The 24,071-nt window shown below is 39.4% G+C and overlaps 1 protein-coding gene across 1 annotated transcript in view; it reads left to right on the forward strand.

The window, feature by feature from the left end:
* Nucleotides 1-7,980, forward strand: part of LOC122402226 (inhibitory POU protein) — a 31,526-nt gene extending 23,546 nt beyond the window's left edge. The window contains exons 3-4 of the mRNA XM_043404838.1: nucleotides 3,275-3,463; nucleotides 7,216-7,980. Coding sequence (XP_043260773.1) covers nucleotides 3,275-3,463; nucleotides 7,216-7,980 — 954 coding nt within the window. The remainder of the gene's footprint in view (nucleotides 1-3,274; nucleotides 3,464-7,215) is intronic.
* The last annotated feature ends 16,091 nt before the right edge of the window (nucleotides 7,981-24,071 follow it).

The following is a 24,071-nucleotide window of genomic DNA, read 5'->3' on the forward strand; positions in this document are numbered from 1 at the left end:
CGTAGCTCGTTCTTACACGTCAATTATCGTACATTACGAGAGAAGTCACTTTGTCTTGTACAACTGTTCTATGAACGTCTTAAATAAATCGTAAAATTATGAGCTTGTACGTTCACTGATTTTTTAATGCAACTAAAATAAATGTGAAGAAATATTTTTTCACGGTGGAGAATTAAAAAGAAAATGTTCGGTAAACCGGTGATTTTCTAGAACAACGGAAAAACTGATAGAGGAACTTCGGAATTAGAAAAAGTGGCGGTAGTTCAGCAACCTACAGACAGACAGTACGTACACGTACTCCTCGAAGACCCGAGGAGTTCATAAATAATCGAAGCGCTGAAGTACGACGGTAGTTTTCACATGAAATATTGATCGACCGATGCGGACATTACAGTTTATAATGAAATAAGTGGATAACGAATCGCGTTTAACCTCACTTAATACAACCAAACGAACAAAACTCTTCAATGAATTCTCCTTCCACTTAATTCATAATTTATTAGGACGTTGGACACACTTTTATTTAAACGTTTACATAGAAGAAAGGCCAAATATTTATTCATTATGTAAATTTTAAATTACCTTTTACATACGCTCGTGTGTGTACATATATTTGAGCAATGTTTAAAGCATTGTACATCATGTGTGTATAATGCTTTTGTGACGCGTGTGGTATTATACTTGTGTGTTAGGAGTCCGGGGGGGTGTGTGCACGCGCCTTTTGTATATCGATCATGTTATACGCGCCACAAAAAGTATTATATAGACGTCAGAAAATTCACACGAACCACATAATTACAAAACATACGCTACCAAAATAAAACTCTAAGAAACGTGCTGGAAATACTAAACAACAAAAAAAAATTGACACAAATATTACACTCACACCCGTTTCATTCTTCGGAGGAATTATTTTTAAAACGTTTAAAGTCTAACGTACACTGTTTTCCATTATTGAGTGAAAAACAATCGCGACGATGCGAATTGATTGTAACAGATTCATACAACTTTGATGAAACTCTGAGGTGCACAGGATTTCCGTTAAATTGTTTTGACAATGAATCGACCTTTATCGATATTTAATAAAACGAAGAAGAGCAGAGATCGATATCACTATTTTAAGGCGTTCCAACTTTGTAGTCCGTGCCACGAAAGTTTTCACACATTTTTATGAAAACATTAATACTGTTTTGAGCACTTTCGTTGAACTCTTCTCGATATAAGAACCTCGTATCTTGTGGTAGAGACTATTAAAGTAAAGTAAAATTGTTTTAGCAATGATAAACTCAAATTATAAACAATATTTAACAATATTATATTATTATTGTATAGCAAGATTTTAAATTCATTCGCGAGAGAATATTAGAGATTACAAAAATTTCATTCAGCATTTGTTTTCGTTTGAAGGAGGTCTGAATTATTGATATTACCTCTTTCTTCTATGAATGGTTCTATTTCTTCATTTCTAAGAAAAGAAAAGTGCAAAACAAACAAACCGCAGACGGCTAAGGCTGTCACTTATGGCCAATATGAAAGTTTCCAGATATACTTAAATGCATAACTTTTATTTGATTGTGTCTTGTAATTTTTTTAATTAATGGTATCTAACGTTCACAAAGTTTCTACGAAACCCTTACGATTCTATGAATCGTGACACGATATGGGTGAAAATTGACCCACCTTCTTTGGAGGACTATTAATTGTTACACAAACTCGATTAGACTCTGTGTAAACGTTTAAAAATTGGCTATAAAAATTTTTGACGTTCGGTTATTTTTAATAAAATTGCTTCGCATCGTTGCTTTGATTTTTCTCGAATAATGTGACGATATTCCTCGTGTAACAGAACCTTGCAATGCGCTACTAGTGACAGATGCGGTTGACGTAAAATATCCCATATAATATCGATTGCCACAGTATAGAGAAGTATCCGAATAAAACGAAACCATGGTTTCGTTTCACAACTGTCATTAATATATCGCTGAAACAGAGATAGTTTACCTCTGCACCCTCATCTATCCTTTGTTTATTGTTGTTAGAGTTACACATTGATATCGAATGGTACAAAGCATATGCTACATCATCGCGTTTACAAAAATTATTTAATCGTTTAGTTATTGAAATTAGTAGTGTAATAACATGTGCATATAGAAAGCAACTTTTTCTAAACATAAACAAGAAACACCAGACCCTTTATCTCGCACAGTTTTAGCAGCACATCTACCCTAAAATAACCTGTCCAACGACCCCCTTTCGACATTTGACAACCAAACGAATTCGATTAGCAAACCTTGTACGTCACGCGTAGTCGCGTTTGGAATAACATTAATTTAGCTGACCAAATCGTAATTGCGAGTCTAATTGTATCTCATACGTATCAACGTATCCCTCTTCGATCATGCTATCACTTATAATTATCGATGATAATAATTACACAAAAATATAAAATATAAAGTATCTCGTGATTTTTATCACCAAAAAGAAATATTATATAAAATTTGCGAATAAACGTTTGCCAGGAATATTGTAAAAATAATATTTTTTGTTAATATTGAATTTAAAGTCGAATGATCCGTGTCAGGATTTATTACATCAAACGTGCATTGATTTAGTGTTATCAAATTATTGGTAACGCTGGTAAAATTAACATTGGTTGAACTTTCAATTAAATTGAACCTTCATGAAAGTCTGGGAAAAGCTAAACTCAAGTTTCCAGTGTCAAAACTATTTTAAGAGTATCGATCGCACGGCCATGTTGAGTACGCAGAGTGACCTCTGACTCTCTGACAAGGTACTTTTATACAAATGAACCGCGTATTTTTTCCACCCCCCCACACACACACACACGTATACGAGAGTGGCACAAATTTTCGACAAATAATATTTTCATGCATGCTGTCGATTATAATCACGAGCATTCAGGCGGTCACCAAATCGAATCTTTAACAGAATTTCATTCGTAATTTCTAATAAAAACAAACCCTTATTTCCATTGCATTATATATTATATTCTAATTTCTTTGGTACAAAATGATATCTGTTTTATAGATATCCCCATAGGAACATATGTGAGATAGAAAGGCGGTGTTTTAGGGGAGGGGGAGTTAAGACGAAAAATGTGGAGATCGAGCACTATCCGAGACGTTACAAGATTTCTCTGATGCGATTTAAATTCGTTTAAAAAAGACGAGAGGCTTTTGAAGACCGTTAGTTCGGTTCGAGGCACGATCCGTGATTCTTCAATCAGTGTCACGTGTCGCTTTTAACGTTTCAGGGTGACTTATTCGGGGGCTTGAACAGCGGTCTACAAGACGGCTTACTTTCGAGAGCGGAGGCTTTGGCTGCGGATTTGGGAAAACACAACGCTGGCACCCCAATGCCTTTGAAGCACGACCCTGTCTCCGTCTATCATCATGGAGCCCACATGCCAACCCCCCATCCAAATAACCGGCCGCATCATCAGGTACATTCACACCTCTTTGTGAGTTTGCTTTTTTGACATATTATACTGATATCTCTTACGAATCCACCTACTTCCTACCTAGCATATAATTTACCGGATCTCTTAATTAACAAAATCATCCAAACACGGTTGTAACCATCAAGAATTTCATAAAACAAAGTTGCAATGCAAAAACTAAACGTAACTTTACGCACCCGGGCGCTCTGTAATTTTGTTTTTATTTAATATCATTCTATTTTCGTAATTAGAATAGTTTCCACGCGAAACGGTACTTTGGGGGCACAATAATTTTGCCACAGCTTTGCATTATTATCAACAGCAAAAGCTTACCGATAAAATAATTATTTTAATAAATTGTATCGGAGTCCTGGTGCCGGTATTCCGTAAAATCCGATACTCGAATATCATAATAAAATGAAATGAGTTTCAACGGTGGACGAAATCATTGAAAATAATTCATTAAGCGTAGCAATTAATCACGATTTATAATTAATCCCGCAATTAAACACTTCGGTACCACCGATTCTTTATTAATATCATTAACGATACAAGCAACAGTTTTCATTTTCGCACCATTAATCATTAATACCTCCGATATTCTCATGCGCGCTGACAATTTTACACATTCAGGCACGAAAATTTAATGCCTGGGTTTAAATAAATACTTATTGATAAGTAATATTTTTAATAAAGCGATAAATTAAGTATTGAATCAAGGCAACGAGCATAATTTTAAGTAATAAATACAAATTGAAATTTTCACGAACCGTGTACGATAATAATTTCTTATTTCACAAAATACCGATGACTGTTTGAGAGTGATCTAATGGTGAATAAATAGGCAAGGTATAACTGCGGCCAAATTCAATTACAATTTGCTGCTTGTCGTTTTCGGGGGTCTATGCTAATACAAGCAATCTGAGGCTAATGAGTGGAGGATAGTATGACAGTAGGGGTGAAGTAACCAATGTGCAGCGACCCGGAATGATCTTCTCGAGCGTAGGGGCGTTGCTCGTATATTATCTCGCTATGTACCGGGACGATTCGCAACACACTGGGCGGAACGCAATCAATTTTGACAGAATTTCGTTTCCATGGTACCAGGTCGCATATCGATTATTAAAAACTGACCCACAAGTCACGAAACCGCGAAAGAATCGCCGAAAACTAAAAGACGATGCTCGTATCTTTCTTACAATTTAATTTTCTATCGCGATAATTTTGCAATTGGTCGACCGTAAGTCGCGGGTACAGTTGACCATCGAACGGTATGTATAGATCGCGATTCTGGCTTCCCGCAGTGCGGTAGCGAAAACACCCTCTTTCCGCTTACATCGTTTCGTCCCGCTCTTTCCCGCGAATATCTCGTACAGATGGTCAAACAGCAAGTGCTCCATAAACTCTGTTTTTATACGCGAGCCTGACGAATTCAATAACGGCGATGTCCTGCCGGGTTGCTTAACGCGCGACGTATTACGTTCACGAACGCATGTAACGAGTTTTGTATCATTGGCAAAAACGTTGGGGTCCAAAGATGAGAGCAGGGCGAGGAATCGTGACGAGTGATGGCCCGTGCACGGGAGAAAAAACGACAGAGACAAAGGAGAGAAACGAGAGAGCGACGGAGAGATCCAACTAACCCTACCGACATGTCAGCATAATGATGAAATATTGCAGGGGTCTCTAGGGCCCTACCGTGTACACCCCTGGTCTAGTCCCTCGTTCCCTCCATATTTGCCACCATCCTCTTTCAACTTTGTTCCTTCTTCCTCTTTCGTGATGCTTGCAGCCACCCGCAACCCCCTGCATTCCTGATGTAACTATGCTATTCCGTAGCACCCCCGGACCGAAACCGTGCCCATCCAGTTAGCTCGCTGTACACCGTACTCCCGCGAGGATACATGTTGCGTACACCAACGTATTCATACGCATACGTGCCACACCCTCCTCACACACCTACCACCAACCGACGGCCCGTAGGCGCATCTTTGCACATCAATTGCACGGACACTTTCCGTTTTTCTGCCGGAATATACCTTAGATTTACCACGCAAACCTCTTCACGCAGACCCAAACCGAAGAGCATTGCTGTACCGATAACCAGCAGTTTCTTATCAATCATTTGTTCCTTTATCTATAATACAACGTTATAGCAATAATCGGGATGAATTTGATCCTATGATTAAGAATTGGAACATCAAAATCCTTCAATCCGTTCAGGAGTTACGATTTTTTAAACATAAACATGAAATTTCTGTGAAATATTTGAGGCCACATGTTATATTTTCAGAAATGAATTTTTTTCTCAAAAGTGCGTAGGATTTCGGGGGTATGTGTATTCACCAAAAATGATTGTAATTAACCCCCATAACCGAATATATTTTTTTTTAAAGCGATTTGAAACTTTTAAATTTCGCCGAAAAATATCACATCTTCTCGAATTTTTTTGTAGAAAATGGGTAGGATTTCGAGGGTATCTCTATTGACCAAAAATGATTGCAATTGACCCCTTCAACTGAAAATAATTTTTTTAGAACGATCTGAAATTTTTCTTTTTCGCCGAAAAATTAAGGCACCTACCCCTGTCGATTTTTCATAGAAATTCGTTTTTCATTTTTAATAGATTTGTTTGACGCGCTACGGAAATTTTGTTCAATACTTTTTTGTAGGTACCCATGAGCTCTACTTCAGAAAAAAGTTTCATTGAAATCCATGCACTATTGTAGAAGTTATGGTCGTTTGAAAATTAGACCACTTTTATGGGGTTTTGCTCATTTTAAAGTCTTAAAGAACAGCTTTTCGAATATTTTTACGATTTCTACATATTCTCCATTAAAATACGCGTAGTTTGCATTTTTGAAAATTAAAATCCTTCAATCCGTTCAGAAGTTATGATGTTTTAAAGATTCGCATGAAAATTCGGGCAAACATTTCTGGCCTCCCGTTAGATTTTCGGTAAGGAATTTTTTTCTCGAAAGTGCGTAGGAATTCGGGGGTGTGTCTAATGACCAAAAATGATTGTAATTGACCCGCGCAACTGAAAATAATTTTTTTAGAACGATTTAAAATTTTTTAATTTTGTTGAAAAATTTGCCCACCTTCGACACTCGTTATAGAAATTATAACCAATGTCGAAATTGATAGGTTTATGAGAAGATGGTGTACAAAGTTCGGGGCTGTCGTTGCGCCACTTTCTACGAGGAAAAATATAAAGGGAGCTCATAAATAATTTGTAAGGGGTCGCGCACACTGACGTCCACGGCACGTGCGGCATAATTGTGCGTACTAGTTTGCACAAGTTTTTTCCTCGTGTCCGGTTCCTCGTTTCCTCCCTTTGCACCCCGCCAATGTTACTCGTTTTTTATTGTAAACAATATTAATCGAAAAACTATCCCGTCGACTAACGAGTAAATCTGAGATTGTTCTATTTACGAGACTGTAAACAATACCAACGACATTTTTTATCCATGACGTCTATTCAAATCAACTTCTAAATCTTTAACGCGTTATTTGCAAAAGGAAACTAACTTTGGGGCAAAGCAATCTTCGTAAAATCATGTTTGCTCTGGAGAGTACATATATTCTCTCCTCAATTTTCTTGTCTATGCAAACCTCCCTAGACAAAGGTTGATCTATCCCGAATTAAATTATTCAAGAAATAATAAAAATTGGAAGAAACTTCGCGATGTGATCAAGAGACGATGTAAATGCGATTACGTAAATTGAAAGCGTGTAATTGGTTTGTTTTCCAGATGAGCCATCCGGGGATGGAGAGTCTGGACATGCTGGACCCAGCAAATTCAATGACCACGTTGACGCCAATGTCGGAAAACACTGGCGGTGGTCCTGGACACCACGCAGGTATTCACGGGCCGTCGGTTTACGGGGGCATGAACGGAATGATGGGCCATCATCATCATCACGGAAACCTCGGCGGGGGCGGTGGGAGCGTGCCACATCCGGCGCACCATCATCCAGCGATGGCGGCGGCGGCTGCAGCCGCGGCTGCCGCTGGTTTGCATCCGGACGCGGACACGGACCCTCGAGAACTCGAAGCGTTCGCGGAAAGATTCAAACAGAGACGCATTAAACTCGGCGTGACGCAGGCCGACGTTGGAAAAGCGCTCGCGAATCTGAAGCTGCCGGGCGTCGGGGCGCTTTCACAGTCGACGATATGTCGATTCGAGTCGCTGACGCTCTCGCACAACAACATGATCGCCCTGAAACCGATCCTCCAAGCGTGGCTAGAGGAGGCGGAAGCCCAGGCGAAGAACAAGAGGCGGGATCCCGACGCGCCTTCCGTTTTACCCGCCGGCGAGAAGAAGAGAAAGAGGACGAGTATAGCCGCGCCTGAGAAACGATCGCTGGAAGCGTATTTCGCCGTGCAACCGCGACCATCCGGTGAAAAGATCGCCGCGATCGCGGAGAAACTCGACCTGAAGAAGAACGTAGTCAGGGTCTGGTTCTGCAATCAGCGACAGAAGCAAAAGCGCATGAAATTCGCGGCTCAACATTGACCCGAGGGTGGCTTGTGACAGCAAAACTGACCGTATCAGTTGCCCAGTCTCGAGCCCAAACCAGAACCTTTGACCGAGTTTCAGGGTTGGCCGTAATAAAAAGAACACGGCGTACGAGAAGATGGAAGACACTATGTTTCCAAGGAAGAAACAACCCGGTGTGCACCGTCGATGACGGAAGACGGAAGACTTCTCGGTATCAAGTGGGTTGACATTATGGTTGCTCGACACTGTGGTCAGACGATTGTCAAACTGTCACAGGCTTAAAACGAATTGACTGTTGTGTTGTCGTTGCGCGCGTACGCGCGTGCGTCATATTCTCGACGCGTCTCAAACAACAATACTTGGCTCATCGACTCCGCGAGTCTCTTCCCTCGTGCCCTGGCCATTTATTTGTAAGTAACACCCTTGGAAAACGTTCCTCACCGGCTCCCTACGGTCTGATCTTTATTTCGAACGCGTTGGAAAATGATTCGTTGTTGAGAAGAAGATGACCTTCGCTCGATACTATCAAATTAAGCAAGTTCTTGCTTTCCTATTCGATTTACTATTTTCTTGCTTACTTTCAGAGGAAATATAGATTATTTAGCATCTCCTTTCTAATTCCTGTTGACTCTGAATTAAAACGATTCTATGCGTGCGATAAAAGTAGAAAAGAAAAGCGTGGATGTGGGAACCGTAGAAATCATCTGCAAAGTGAGATAAAATTTGCGAAGGATATCGGCTACGATCGCGATAAAAGAGTTTACGATCGTGTACACCTTTGGAGCACCCTCTAGACTCGTTGAAATTGTCCTCGATGCCTATTTCAAAGGTTTTACCGAACTTTGACAGATTCAACGTCCATCTGAAACAGCACGTTTTAATTATTAACATGTTGACTGCCAACACCAGAGCCCGTAACATTTTCTGCGAGATTTTTGTACAACGTTCAACTTGAGAATTCGTTATCCAAGTTAAAACGCAAAAGGGATATATTATTCGCTTAATATTTCGTGTCTTTGAACTTCGTTACACGTCTGGGACGCGTTTTATAAATCATTCTTTTTAATCGTACCAATGTTTCTCTTTTAACCACGAAGAATACTTTTACTTGTGACACGTGCAATCGATAACATTTTCACAGAGAAAAGTATGAAAGATTTGGATCGGCGTGAAACGAATAACGAAAGAAATTTCAGAGAAGATGATACAGGTAAAAATTTGTTTGCGATATTATTAAAGGAGAAAAGAGGGAAGTTTTCGCGTACGAGGAAGAGCCAAATAACAAAAAAGATTGGCGGAAACGATCGTCGACGCGTCTTGAAAAGTACAATTCGAAACATAAAAATATAAAAGTACGTATTGTTATAAAGCCCGACGCGCGGATACGTCGCGCCGAAGAAATAAGTGATATTAATCCTAATGAAGACACTCGGTGCAATGTAAAAAGTGAAAAGATAGAAATGGAGAAAAGAAAGTATGCGTGTAACAAAAGTAAGAGTGAAGAACATCGATATATTTAATACTAGAATAAGGTTTTTACTTGAATACATCAATCTCTGTGATTTTATGTTTATGGAACGTAATTCCATAAATATTTACTTGCTATTTCAAATTTCACGAAGATTTTTCAGAAGAACATTACCTTGAGGATCTCTGTCAAAGTTTTCATCGCATTCTGAAACGATAATTTACTTGTTTCTCGAACGAATTTCAACTGAAAGCATATCTAAACGTAACTTTATATTTCAGGGAACGCGATCATTTCTTTAAAAAGCTCGAATCTCTACTATTTATAGAAATATTGTATATTTACTAGAGTCTGTCGCTGATTGTGTGTATCGTTTCAGAAACGTTGTCGACGACTTCAAGGTTTGAAAAGCTTCGAAAAAAAAAGGAAACTTTCATTTTCGTAATCGCTCTAAATAATGCGTTTGACGCTTAGACACGATTCATTCCAGTAAAATGTATCGATGAATAAGTTTGCGCGAGGTGAGAATGACCAGAGAGAAAGAACGTGAGAAACCATAATAGAGGAAACAAATAAGAGAATGTGTTATGTAGTGATATTGGACAATCAGTGAAAAGACTGTATCATATCATATTGAAGCAATACTGTAGTATTAGTCGGCGAAATAATGAACTTTATTTGTATTGTTCGTGATCGAGCGTTCCCGGTGCACTCGAAGGCCTTCGTACGATATGAAAAGGGTAAAAATGGCAGGAAGCGCTGTTCGATTAACTGTGTTTTTTTTTTCTCTCTCTCTCTCTCGAAACGAACCAATCTAAAACTTAATATTTTCAACGATAAAACCGGAATGGATAGGCGCATAGCAAATAAGATAGCTCGTGTTTACTCGCGTGAGCTGGGACCGCGTACGATCGCTCGAACAAACATCGACAAATTGATCCTACATGATTTTTTTTTTCTTTGAACTTCTCGTCGTGTCTCGCGATTTAGCGCGATCCATTTTTCTTTACCGAACGATTTCGCTGTCCCTCGACGACAACGAAATTTTCGATCAGCGTGAAAAAACGAAATCCTCGACCGACTGTGCGCTAAACATACTCGAAAGGGACACGTCGAACACGTTCCAATGTCGGTCGCGTGGAAACGTAGCCTAAGTGCTGATCACATACTAACCGCGAGAAACTACTTTCAGTGCCGAACGATCAAAGAATGAAAACTTTACGACGTGGACGAGTCGTTATACTCATCTATTCGCGTGCATCGAGCAATACCACAAGGATATTCGGCGAAAAGAAATAAGGCTATTTGTCATTATAATAGTTTTAAATAAGCGGAAGGATGGTAGTAATTTTCAAATTGTACATACGTAAGAGGATAGGTATTTTCTAGAAGAATAATAGTCTATTGCCATTCTACTAGATAATGGATGAAAATTGTAGTGCAATATAAAGTCTAACGACATTATTATTATTATTATTATTATAATATTCGTTAATTTGTTTCTTTGTTTCGATATCGTCGCGCAATATTCAATCAAAAAACGTACCAACTTGTTTTGAAAAAAAAAAAAAAACAGTCAACTCTTACTCTTCTTACGACAAATTTAACACGCCCAGGAATTCGTTTGATAACTTCGTTGAACCGACATTTCTGATTGCTTGTACAGAAACGGCATTCTTCTTACTAATAAAATGTTTTTTAGACACTAACGACAGGGTAAACAAGTCATATCGCAGTATGCTTTTAACAATTATTATTATCGTAATGTACAACTAGGAGCCTTGCTGTTTGGCGCGAGTAGGTATATGTGCCGTAAATACACTGAAAACTTTAGCACACTATTTTGCATACGTGTATACACGCGCCATTCTACGCGAAATTCATCACTTTTGATCCTCCACTTTCTATAAAACTCGAGTTAATCGTTTACGGAAGATACGAGCCTTCCAAGTTTGCAGTTTCTACCAATTTTTACGAAAATTACCCTTCAAAATATAGATTTGTTTCTTTTTACTTCTTGTTTGAATTGCAACAATGATTTTTACAACACAAAAATGATAAAAATATCTTTGATTTTACACGACAAGATAGGAAACCTGGTAGAGTGCAAACACTCGTTGAACTATGTTATAGTAGTTGGGAAAAGAGTATTTATTGCTATGGAAGTCTCATTGTTAATTATTTACTATAGACAAAATTATTATATTTATATTATTTTTCATATCTGTTATTGCGATCTTGTCTGTTGAGGCGAATGTTTCGTTGTTAAAGTTTTAATGGTGTTCCTGTTGTAATAATTGTTGCAATTGTTTTATGCAGTGCTCTCTGCTTTTGCTTCGAAGTATTATTTCAAATTTTCCATTTGTTTTGTTCTTTGTATATTTTATTTATGTTGAAGATTGTTCGTGTTAGTAATTTTATTATTGAAAACGAACATGTTGGGTAGAAAAGTGATCGATTTGCCGTGGAATGGCCCATTATACAGTCATAAAACGAAGAATGAAAAGAATCTGACGAGTGAATAGGAAGTCTATGTAATATTTCTCGAAGCAACGTGTCAAACGGACACAAAATAAGCTCTTTAGTTGTATCGTGTAATACAATTAATCGGTAAACGATATTGTCCTTTCATACGCGATTAAAATATAAGAAATTTAAACCTCTTTTTCGTGCATTCTGCGTGCCAAATACTACGATGCAACGTATACAATCTTATAAAAAAAAAAAACAATACATTATATTCAGATGCATGTACAATCCGATACGTCGTTAAACATAACGATTAGGAAACATTCTCCAACTTTTAACTCGTAGATAAATCGGGTATAAACCTTATGTACATACATTCTACACTTGCAATAATTGCAAATATACTCGTATTATAGACACGGGGCTGTCCACGAAAGCACAGCTTTGTTCTTACAATTCTTCCCAAATTTTAATAACTATATTCATTCAATTTAGTACTACTAAACAGACTTTATTAAACATTCGACAATTTTCGTTTCGTTAGAGATTTATTTGAATTATTTTTTTATTTATTTATTCATTGGACTGAATCGAATCATATCACTAAATATGCAGTATATTTATTTTATCGGAGACCACGTATTCGAGGGATAATTAAAAAAGAATTGCATCGGAATATCTAACAAGGGGCCAAAACATTGTTTTTTAAATCTCCGAAGTGTACGTTTATAGCAAATAAACCTATAATTCCATGATTTTTTTAACATCTTTAAAACTTATGAGTTGAAACAAGGTACATAGTGATTGCAATTAATTTTGAAAGCTTGCTGACTTGGATCGTCCTGTAATAACATTTAATAACTCCCGCGAAACTCAGTGCAAAGTAAAAAGAAAATATTCGAAAAGGTCGCGTATACCTACGTGCGCCAAAGTCGAAGATTCTTGTGTATATATACATATGTATAAATTATTTCTTTATTTGTAAAATGGTCGCACGAAGTAGCGACGTTTGTTTCGGATAACTAGTCAAAAAGCTGAAAAAAAAAAAACAATTTAACCGAAAAGTATTACGTTGACACGTGCGACTACGATAAGGTTTGTATAAAGAATTACGAGAACTATTAATTAGTATAAATAATTACTAGCAGCAATTAGATTGAATGTTTATAATAAATCTAAAGAAGCCAAAATGAATTGTTAAACATAGAATCTTACTCATAGGTGTATGCGTGATCAGTTTCCTCCGCTGTTTTTCCCCCAAAGCGATCAACGATCGAGCTTCGTTGCTTTTATTCATTTTATTTCGCGTTAATTCAATCACAAAGGATCTACGGTAAACGAGGAAATATATAAAAACGTTTCGAATGAATTTAAAGATTGACTATTTTAATAAAGACATCATCAAAATTGAATTGCAATAGAAATACTTTCGATCGAACTGCAATAGTCTCTGTTATTTATCGCGTGCGTGTGTCTTTGTAAGTGACCATGTAGTTGAAAAAAAAAAGGGAATACGCTCACACTCTGCACATTCTATGCAACCTATAAAATGTCCTATTCCGAGTATGGTATCAACGAGACAGAAAACAGATCACGAATCACACACGGTTAAGATTGTTCATTTCATTTGTATAAATCCTGAGGCTTCTATTTGTTGCCGTCAATAATTCTTCGTAAAAAAAACATTCGGGTATAGTCGTAAGCGTTCGAGAATATTTATTGATTTTTACAAAGATCATTGTATAGAAAACTGACGCGATTTGGTAAAAGAAAAAAAAAAAAAAAAAGAAAAAGGTTCTGTAAAATATAACGAGATCTAGCAGGATGTATTGTAAAAGTACCCAAACACCATTTATGAGTAAGACCATAATCGACGAACGATATAATACAATAAAGACATATCATAAAGTATTAGTTTAATTGCCTGACATTGTAGAATTTATATGTAAATATGTTGCGTGCAACTTGGATAAACGTATCGAGGCGATGTAAAGTTAACGGATTATTTGAGAGAGGTAGCAACACACATAGCATTTATCGTATTTCTCATTTAATTCAGATAAGGAATCTCATTACTTCTACTTGTCGTTAGACACTATCACGAATTTGTATATAACCAACTGTCTTTGTAAATTGGTATATAATAATTGACGCACTAGTAAAATTCTATTCGCTTTTGATCTATAATGTATGTCGACATAAAATAACAACGTGAGAAAGAATTGTTCGTGTCGTTTCATAGCACCGGAGAATTTTTGTAAACGCGTAAATTTCTAGTGTACGATAGTTTCGACGGATTTTTCATTTTACGTACGATCGAACGATCAACACGATTCTTTCACTCTCCAAGCAAACGATGTCTGTAAACTTAACGAATAGACGATGGAATCGCATATAGAAAAGACAGTGACGCTCTAATCGAAACGAAATGTTTCCTAAGACCAAAGTAAACGGAGAAATATGCTCTTCAAGTACACCAAATTGCGCGCAATGTAAAACAAAGAACAAGGGAGACAATTTTCCTCCATACTGTACATATCATGTGCCATAACTCATTCACCATACTTTGTGTCCAACTTTGTTCCAAGTACCTACTCAATTATAAATATTATAGTATAATAAAGTAAACCTTGATGTTATTAATAAATTTGTATATCTTCCTTTACCTGGCTGTCTCCCTGGCACTCTTGGCCCTATTCATTTCTCGATTATTTACGCGCGGATCAAAGAGAAAGTTTAATCCAAAAAAAGGAAATTCTGAATCTTTGTTTTACATCTTATATGTACGAAGGAAGTTCAATGCGCGCGGCAGAATCACGTGCAATGTTTTTATTGAACCGAATCCAGACGTAGACACGTTGCATGTCGTGCAGCTATCAACTATTGCGTAGAATTATAAATTTATAACACGAGCACGAATACACCGTTAAAAAGCTTATTTATCCAAATCAGAAGAATCGCACTTCGATGCACGCTTTTCATAAAACGGATAATAGTATCGTCGCGGACACGTCTGATGGCTATCGAGAAATTTCATGACTCTGCCATTAAAGGGAACATCCAATTAATTCTTTCCTACTAATTAGGTTAATACGTTTCGCTTAATATTTTTACTCGTTCTAAATAGACTGTAGATCTTTATGCGGTTGTTTAAATATTTTTGCGGTTCTTAAATTCCCCGTAAATCTACGGTCTAATTATAAAACATCGATCACAGACCGAGGCTCGATTTGTTCGATACAATGGGGACTTGGTACACGAAGTGCAATGGTTAATGAAGGCAAACAATGGTTTCCATTACGAGGACAATGGAACCGAGTGAATGTTTCAGGAGGTAACGAGCCTCGATAGCTTCAAGTATCGAGATCAAAGATCAGCTGAGAACAGCTGCAGTTCTATGGGAACAACCTGTTATAGTGTCGAAGGAGAGAACTCGGGATAGAAAAAGCCGCAAGGGAAACGAGTTTATAGTATCTGGTGATTAATTGGTACGGCATGTAAACAGCCATTCGGTACCTAAGGGTTGTTTGCTTGTGTACACACTGTTCATAAGGATAGAGAAATACATGGGGGTGGTTGAATACGCGAACGAGCCTACGCTGACACGCCACACTCATGCGCTCGAGCCTGAACATGTGGCAGGCGTGCCTAACTCGCGTAGCCTTTGTGTTACAAATCATGTTTACATTATTGCTACACTTGTGCGGTTCTAGCCGGTGCAGTGCACTCGTCCTCGATGGCCCAATAGCCCGGGGACAAATGCGCAGCTAGCTTGCCCTCCAGCCTGGCTTGATTAGTTATTTTTTAGACTCGTTTGGCCCTACGATTATTAAGTAAACTAACTCGCCCTGGAAAAATCTACAATTTCGATATTTCAAACGCTCAGCTCGCATTCAGGGGGGTTGGATAGTATCAAAATTGGAACGAATGATAAACAAATGCACGGTGTATTGACCTGTAATGTACATACTACCCCTAAAGTACATTCGACTTCTGTAAATTTCGTTACGTATTGACCATCGTGTTCGCGATATATTGTTCCCTACTATTTGATCAGTTTAGTATATTGGTCTGTTTTTTGACTCTGATAATTGTTTATCGTGATCAGACTACGGATATTTATGCAAATTCAAGGAATTAATGACCCCAACAACCCCTAAATATAATAATTCGTATCTTACTTTAAGTCTGTAGTTTTTTTGAGAATAAAAATTCCGCATAAATGCATAAACCGTATCCGCGGTGTGAGACCGAACGTGATATTTGTAAACCGTTGGTTTTTCCAGGGCTGTCCATTCTTAGATTTTCAGAAAACCGCGAACCCAACGTCACGAGGTCGCATAAAGCGGAAGGGCAAAAAGAGCACAAGTCGGTTGGTTGTAAATTTTCCCAGGAATATCCGGGGACATTACGGTGCGATCTCATCATAAAAGTTATTGCGATACAATGACAATCCCGTGAATAATGCAACGTTCCGCGGAATTATCAAAGTTATGTGACATTGTTCGGCCGCGAGACACGCGGCCTGGTACACAAAGGGCTCCGTGACACGCGAAATTGAACAAAGGGAGAAGCTAAAAGAACGATGTGGCCGAAAGAACGAGCGAACGCGGAAATGAAAAACGTAGGAGGCGGACGGAAAATGGAATAGAAGTAAAAGAAAGGATAAAGGAAAACATAAGGGGAGGTAAGAAAAGGAAAAAGGATGGTCGAGGGTGGAAAATATCCAAGATGTTGCGACAGTGAGAGGTTGGATATAGCATGGTACGTGGCCGGTAGAGCAGATATAACGGGTAGAACGCAGTAGTTGCCGACGGGAGACCCGAGCTATGTGGGTGAATTATACATGATACAGAACACAATCACCCTACTCGACCTTCCTAACTCGTCCGAAAACCGCCCCTCAGCTTCCGACTGGCCGTATGGATGCCGATACTCTTGCTACCTCTTCGCGTCTTCGACAGCTTCGACTGTCGGCCAACCACTTTTTACCAATTTCCAAACCGATCGAACAATTCGACTCCCGGTATCGACCATTAAAACACTCCAGCAGCCATTTTTGTTTTTAAAAACTACTCACATAATATGACTCGGCAAAAGTCCAATCACTGCTCGCATTTTTCCATCGAGTTCTGAAAATAATAATTACTTTAGTCTCATATAGAATATTTTCCAAACAATAAATGCAGATATTAATCAAAGGTGCTTACGTAATATGACTTGGGAGAAGCTCGATCGCTGTTGACATTTTTCCATCGAATTCTGAAAGTAGAAATTACTTTAGTCTCGTAGAAAAAGAAATATGTAAATAATTCTTTTGATTATCGAAACGATATTCATAAACGTACATAGAGAATAAACAATTAAGGGAACAGTGGAACGGAATTATGTTGTCCTTCGAAGACAGAAGGAGAAACTAAAACTCTGTCCGTTCGGGGTAGATTAAATGCAACTACTTTCAGCGTCGACTGTTAATTCTTGATCTTATATTTAAGTGGAAAAGAGTTCGCGCAACGTGGACGACGCTCTTTCGTATTTTTACGAGAGCGCTAATGGTGTCGAAAGACCCTCTCCTGCCTTGACGAGAATCTACCCTCGCTTCTTCCTCCGTCTTAATTGAAAAAATATGAACTTTTTTGTCGTCACCGGAGAGTACTTTGTTCCCCTTAATACCACCGCTGTCTTACTTGCCGCGTTATTATAAAACATTGTAGTTTTCCGTGCAAAAGATTAAGCCCGGTTCTTCCCGCGTCGTAAGGGAAAATTGATTTAAGTCGTCTCGGGGAAAGAAACATTTTTATTAATATTCGCCCGCGGCGCGGACATTTTTAAACGCGCGACATCTACGAACACAAAAACTGTTTAAGATAGTTTACCGGTTTATTTTTAAACATTTCCCGCGTTAACCCTTTTCGGGAAAAGAAAGAAACGAAAACATTTGCTTCAATTAGTCACCGCCGTTGGATATAATGAACAAAACCACGAAGACTTAAACTAGATTACTCTTTCTTCGTGTCTGATAGCAAGTATATCGTTAAAACCCTTTACTTCTCTCGTGTCCAATATAACGACTTTACTTTGTCATTCGTTTTATAGTTCCTTTTGTATCCTCGTGCCTATAACGACCTCGTTCATTTTTTACTCCTAATGTGCTTTAATTTCACACCTTAACGGAGAAATTGTACGAAACACGTCGAATAAAACATTTACCTTGTTATTTTCTATAATAACCAAAGGTAGGACGGGCGCGAATTAACTTCGTGGACTTTTTAACGTTAATACGAGATCCAAATTGGTGCGGCAGTTAGGAAACGATGCGGTAGCAAAGACAAAACCTGCTCTCCGCTAATCAAAGTGTTTGTCTTCGCTTAATCCGGGCTTAGCGGAGACTTAAATATTCCTTGTAAACTTCCGTTCAACATCGGGGATTACTAAATGGGAGCAACGGAGGGTCTTGTCTTCGACTTAGCTAGAAAGTGCCAAGCTTGACTGTAATAGGATAAGACCGCCGAGAAGCTTTCTTAGTTGATATATGTACAAAGTGTGTCATGTATTACTAAAAGATAGTATTACGAACAAAAAACTTTACAGAGTTCACGTTTCAATCGTTTGGTATCCTTTCGATCTGATGAAGCGGCTCTGTTCAATAACTTTGTCGAAAGATGGCCAAAGTTATTGCCTAGAAAAATAAAAAAAACTATAATTAATTCTGACGCGAGCAGCTAATACGAAGAAAACGCGGGAAGAGCACGCGTAGCTGATGGAACGAGCGTGGCAGGGGTGAGAATTCACAATGACGGACGTTTAGCATGCGAGGACGAGGAAACGCCTTATAATTAGACGCGATACGGGACAATGACGTGCACAGAAAGAGTAGAATTTTAGTGCTACGAAGCTGCCAAAGAATACCACACGGGGAGTTGCAAGAAAAGGGGACCAATTCGAGGGGTTGCAGTAAGAAGGAACGAAAAATCGAGTGGAAGGTACATATATGGGGGAAAAAGACAAACCAATTGTGGAATACATCTCATAGTGTCGGACAAAATGATGGAACAATTTTTCTTTAGACAATGTTTTATATAAGGAGGCAGCCTCTACCCTACCGGCAGAATAGACTACCCTACCTTGCCGAGTAAACTACCCTGCCTTACCTGCAAGGTGCACTGTATGTTTAATAACTCTTATATTTACAATGTTTCATATACGGGGAAGAAATAAAACGAGGTTCGATATAGGCAACTATGTAGGATATCGAAAGGCTAGAATCTAAAATTGTTTTCGATTGGCAAATCAATTAGAGACTTGATCTTGGTGTCTGCCGGCTAAGTTGGGCCGTGCAGACTCGCGACTCGTTGGGTAGAAAGCGTATTGTTGTGCCACAGAGAGACGATATAGCTGGAAGAACCCCACCCACCCCTAGGTCGGTTCGCTCTCCGGCGTGTGCCTACACACGTTAAGAGAACAGGAGAAGTGTGTATGTTTTCAGAGCGGTATTATATCGAGCATAAAGAGCGGCCTCGTCCCGAGGGAATGCAGCGTGTGCGTGCTTGCATGCTCTATTCGCGACCCCCTTCCCCGAACTTGGGACAAACCCCCTTCTCAACGACCCTCGTCGTTCTACCTCCTCGTCGACCCCTTCCAACTTTCCTCGCTCCGGTACAGGCGTCCCCCTTTCGGTCTATGTGCCATCACACTGACTCCCCCCCATCCACCCCCCCCCCCACTCGCCTTCGCCCTTTGCACCCTCGAAATGGAACCGAACAGGTTGATAATCTCCGTATAATACAAAAACTCGTACAGCCACCCTATGTTGATGCAGTCTCGCCCCCTTCTATTCTTCGCCTAACCACTTCAAATCGTCCGACTATGCTTCCATCCCTGTTATCTTATTAACACGTTCCTTCTTATTCCATCCCTCTCCTCCTCAAATGCTGCCCACCTTAATCGTACTTTTACGAGCTACCTTTCTACTTCTATCATCGACTACAGATATGCGGTGAAAGTAAAATTCATTAACTGAGGATACAAAGTATCCGAATTAACCCCGTAATCAACGCGTAACCTCGAATTCTAAACATATCTAGCTTTTTTCCACCGAACGAAACGGAGAATCGATAGAACGGGGGCAAGTATCGCGTGCATCCGATTCTAATTCAATTTCGCGTGATTCAAATGACGTTATTACAGGGTAAACAATTGCACGACTGTAAACCACGCTTCTTTTCGTTCCCACTATATCAAGTCAACCGGGCAGACCGATTGCTGGCGGCGTATAAAACTCTGAGGAATGGTCAATTGAAGCGGCGACGGTTTACCCAGGGAATTGCTGAGGGTCGGTCAGCCAATACTCTTAAAAGATTAACGCGTTTCTTTTCTAGGTAGTGACGTGACACTGAAAGAAGAGGAACTACGTTGGCTGCTAAAGTAGTTGGTCAAGGAACCAACTAGTACTGCCCATTGCCTCGTGATTCGTTGCAGTAGTTGGTCATCTGGTCGGAAGTCTTTGCCAATATGCTTGAATACTCAACTCCTGTCTCTGTCTCTGTCCTTTTTCCTAAACCATGTGTGGTTCTCGAAGAAACCTTCGACCTTTCTCCTCTTCTTCCACCTCTGTTCTCTTTATTATTGTTCCCGGTATTTCACCCTCATTCCTGATCCACTCTACTTGTTCATCCCCTAGATTTTTCCCACTCTGTCCGTCTGTACGATTCTCTTTCTCGCTCTCTTCTCTTCTCCCTTGTATTCCCTTTCCTGGTGCAGTCAGGTTGCTTCTCTCCGCCGCCTGTCGTCTGTCTACACAGTTAAGTGCCCCGCTTTGATTTCCGTCGGCAAACACTGTAAATTCCTATTGACCCGTCTGCCGTCACGTTATCACGTTAAATTAGTCGAAAGTAACGAGTATCGACTCGCTACGTTTCCATATATATTCTTCCCCATTGCCCCATATAGAACTGACGCGGATAAAGCATCGAAAAGTGACGATGCAGTTTCGATATTATCAATCTTACGACAACAAACCGAGTTCTAAACATTCGCGGAATCGAAGAGAAATCGAAATTTCTTGGAAACATTTTTCTAGGAAAGAAACGATTTTCGAGTAATTTGGGTGGCAGATCTTGGCGTAGCACCCTGTATATGAATCTGAGAAAGTTAAGGAGAAGACGGGGCATAACGGTACTGCATGACAGTGTCTCCTAAATATTCAAGCGGAGCAGGTACCTAAAACTTGGCAGCTTTATCTCGGCATTACTCGAAAATTTATTCATATATAATGAACGGTTGAATAATGTATGAGGTTAACCCCTTGTTCTGCCTCCACAAAGCCTACACGAGGAAACTGGGAGCTTGAATACTGCGAGGAGGAGATGGAAGAGTAAGAAGTAACAAACGCGGTACCAGATTATATTTAACAGCTTGGGTGGGGTCCTCAGATTGGGGGAGAAATATATTTTCCTTGGAATTATGTAGGGATACAAGGGAATTAAGTGTACCATATTTGATTATTACCCTTTTAATCTAACTACGGGCCAAACATTTTCTGATACGCTCCTAATTGAATCGCTTTTACGCAAGTTTCCTATAGAATTTAATCAATCGTACTGGGCCTATTATAATAACTAAACCGAGAAATATATGTTTAAATAATCGTGCGACTATTTTCAGTACCATTACTATCAATACTTGATTTTAATCGAATTCCCTTCGGTTCAGACTTTCGACTAAAAATAACTAAATTTCAAAGTTGGAATTCATGAGGCTCCAAGAATGGAGAAAAAGATCCATGAATCGATATTTAAGTCATTAAAGAGTACGAAGTGGGTGACGAAGTTGGTGGATATTTCGGTTTTTAAACGATACCTCGAATACACATAAATTTTGAGTAAATAAACAATTGTAGAAGGATCGATGTGTTTCGTATTCCGTTGAATATGGCATAATCGGGTAGGTTCGCAAAGAGAGGACCGTTCGAAGCTTATATGCAGGCTATTAAGCGTATAATAGAGTGGAAGAGGGCGGCGAAATAAATCCGTTTCCGATACCCTTTGTAATTTGAGATGATCGGCTTGTTTCGGCCGTATTGGGACTCGAACCGGCCTCTTATATGTGTCACCAGGAAGCGGTCGTAATCTGTGATGTGATCCGCTGGGTGAAAAAAGGTGCCGAGAGGATCGGTTCAAGTGGATTGTGAAGAAAAAGAGATAAGAGACGATGCTCGAGGGAAGAGAAATACGACGAGTTTCTCGATCCGTAAATATTCCAGACAAAATTGATTATCCGATTCTTCGATCGCTGAAGAATAATTCTCCTCTTCTGTATCTAGTAAGAAAGAAATTAAATTTAATAGCGTGACAATTCGTATATAAATACGAAGCTCGTGAAAAAATGGGGCTTCTGGTTTCAGAGGGGCATTATACCGAATATCGCGAGTGAAGAGACCTAAATATTTGCAGGTAGTAGTCAGGTCTAGACATTCAAATTTATATTGGGACGTGGAAATAATTTAGTCAGACACATTCCCTCCAATATTAAACTGGTAAGTAGAAATGGTTTGCCACGAGTCAGACAGTCTCTCCGATATATTGATAAGAAGAAATAATTTGAAACTATTCAGACGCGTTCGATCCCATACAATAATACACATTGGGTTAGTAAAACTCTTTGTTTCTTTGGATATCGGAAAAATAGTCACTCAGAAAATCAATAGGTTCGATAGTATTGAAAAACCCATGAAATTGTTACGTGTTAACTCATTTATCGACTGTATATTCGAAAGGTCAACGCGAAAAGTATATTTTTGTTGCGATAAACCGTGTTCGCATTAATTTGCGCAATACTGTGGATACAAAGACAACTGCGAAACAACCCAAGTATATTTCAAAGACGGACAAGGAACAAATAATGGCGCTCATGGGAAGAAGAACAGTACGTGGCTCGCCGCGTACGATATAGTCGGGACATAATGGTTAGGGTAGTGAGCTCGGTGGGGATGGTGAGGGGGTAGGAGACTACAGAGATCGGTACAAAGCTTGCTAATGGACGTCCATTGCTATCGTCAAAGATACGTCTACTTACCAGCTTAATGCGCACATATGTAAAACAGCAGAAATAGAGCATGTAAAAAATACCGCGAAGCGTGGAAACTTTCCACTCCGGGGCACAAATTTATAAAAAACTGTTTATCGCTCTTTCGACAAGCTAATTTTTGAGCTCATTTAAAATACTAATAATATTACAAAGAGAGCCATTTTTCTAACCGTACAAAATTGAATCGACCGATTTGATACTGTGAGTATAATTTACATAAAAACTGGGACCCCCAGAAAAATAGTTTGCTTCAAAATCCAAAGTAAATCGGAAAAAATATCCCGCGAAAGATCATCGCCGATCGAAGCGGAGGCGGTTCGTTGGGGGCACGAGAAGTGGACGACGTAGGTGCAGTGGTTGAAGAAGAGAGAAGAGTCTTGCTTAAAATCCCCGAGACGATAGGAAACGGCAAAAGAGAAAAGAAACAGAGAAAGGGAGAACGCGGCGAAGGCTGTGCACGGATGCTGCGTGCTTCTCCATTTTGTCTTAACGTGGTGTATGCGGTTGCTAGGCAACAGCCCTTACGCTCCATTCATTTATAATTCAGCAGCCAATGCGGGCCACGCGAGTCCGCACCCTCGCTCAGTCATTCGGCTCCGGTCTGTTCTGTGAAACACTGAAACAGTGCCTCCGCGGTTATACAGCACACGCACCTTCGCGTGCACGCATATTCCTTCTTCTTCGTCTCCCCTTTCACACCCCCCTCCCCGCCCACCCCCGTCACCCGATGCTCCCGCTTATTTTACCCTTAACTTCCTCTTATACCCTAACCCCGCCTCTATTGCCAACAGCATTCACAATCTCGCTTTATGTACTTTTCTATGGTTTACAGTTCTCTGGACAATGACTCTTTCTACGGTAAAAGTATCTAATCACTTGTGAGCTCTAGAATTCATTATTCGTTTACTGACTTGGTCCTTAAACTTTGTAGGAAGACATACCGTGACAGCAGGGATCAACAAACCAAAAGAAAAACTATTTTAACAAGTCTTACTACCACCGGATACGAATGTCACGTGACTGGAGCAAGGGAGTAACAAATATGGCGGCTATGAATGTTCCATCGTTCCACTTACCACTTGTA

This window comes from Colletes gigas, unplaced genomic scaffold, assembly GCF_013123115.1.
Source record: "Colletes gigas isolate AHSC1104 unplaced genomic scaffold, ASM1312311v1 Colletes_gigas_Sc00034, whole genome shotgun sequence".
NCBI lineage: Eukaryota > Metazoa > Arthropoda > Insecta > Hymenoptera > Colletidae > Colletes > Colletes gigas.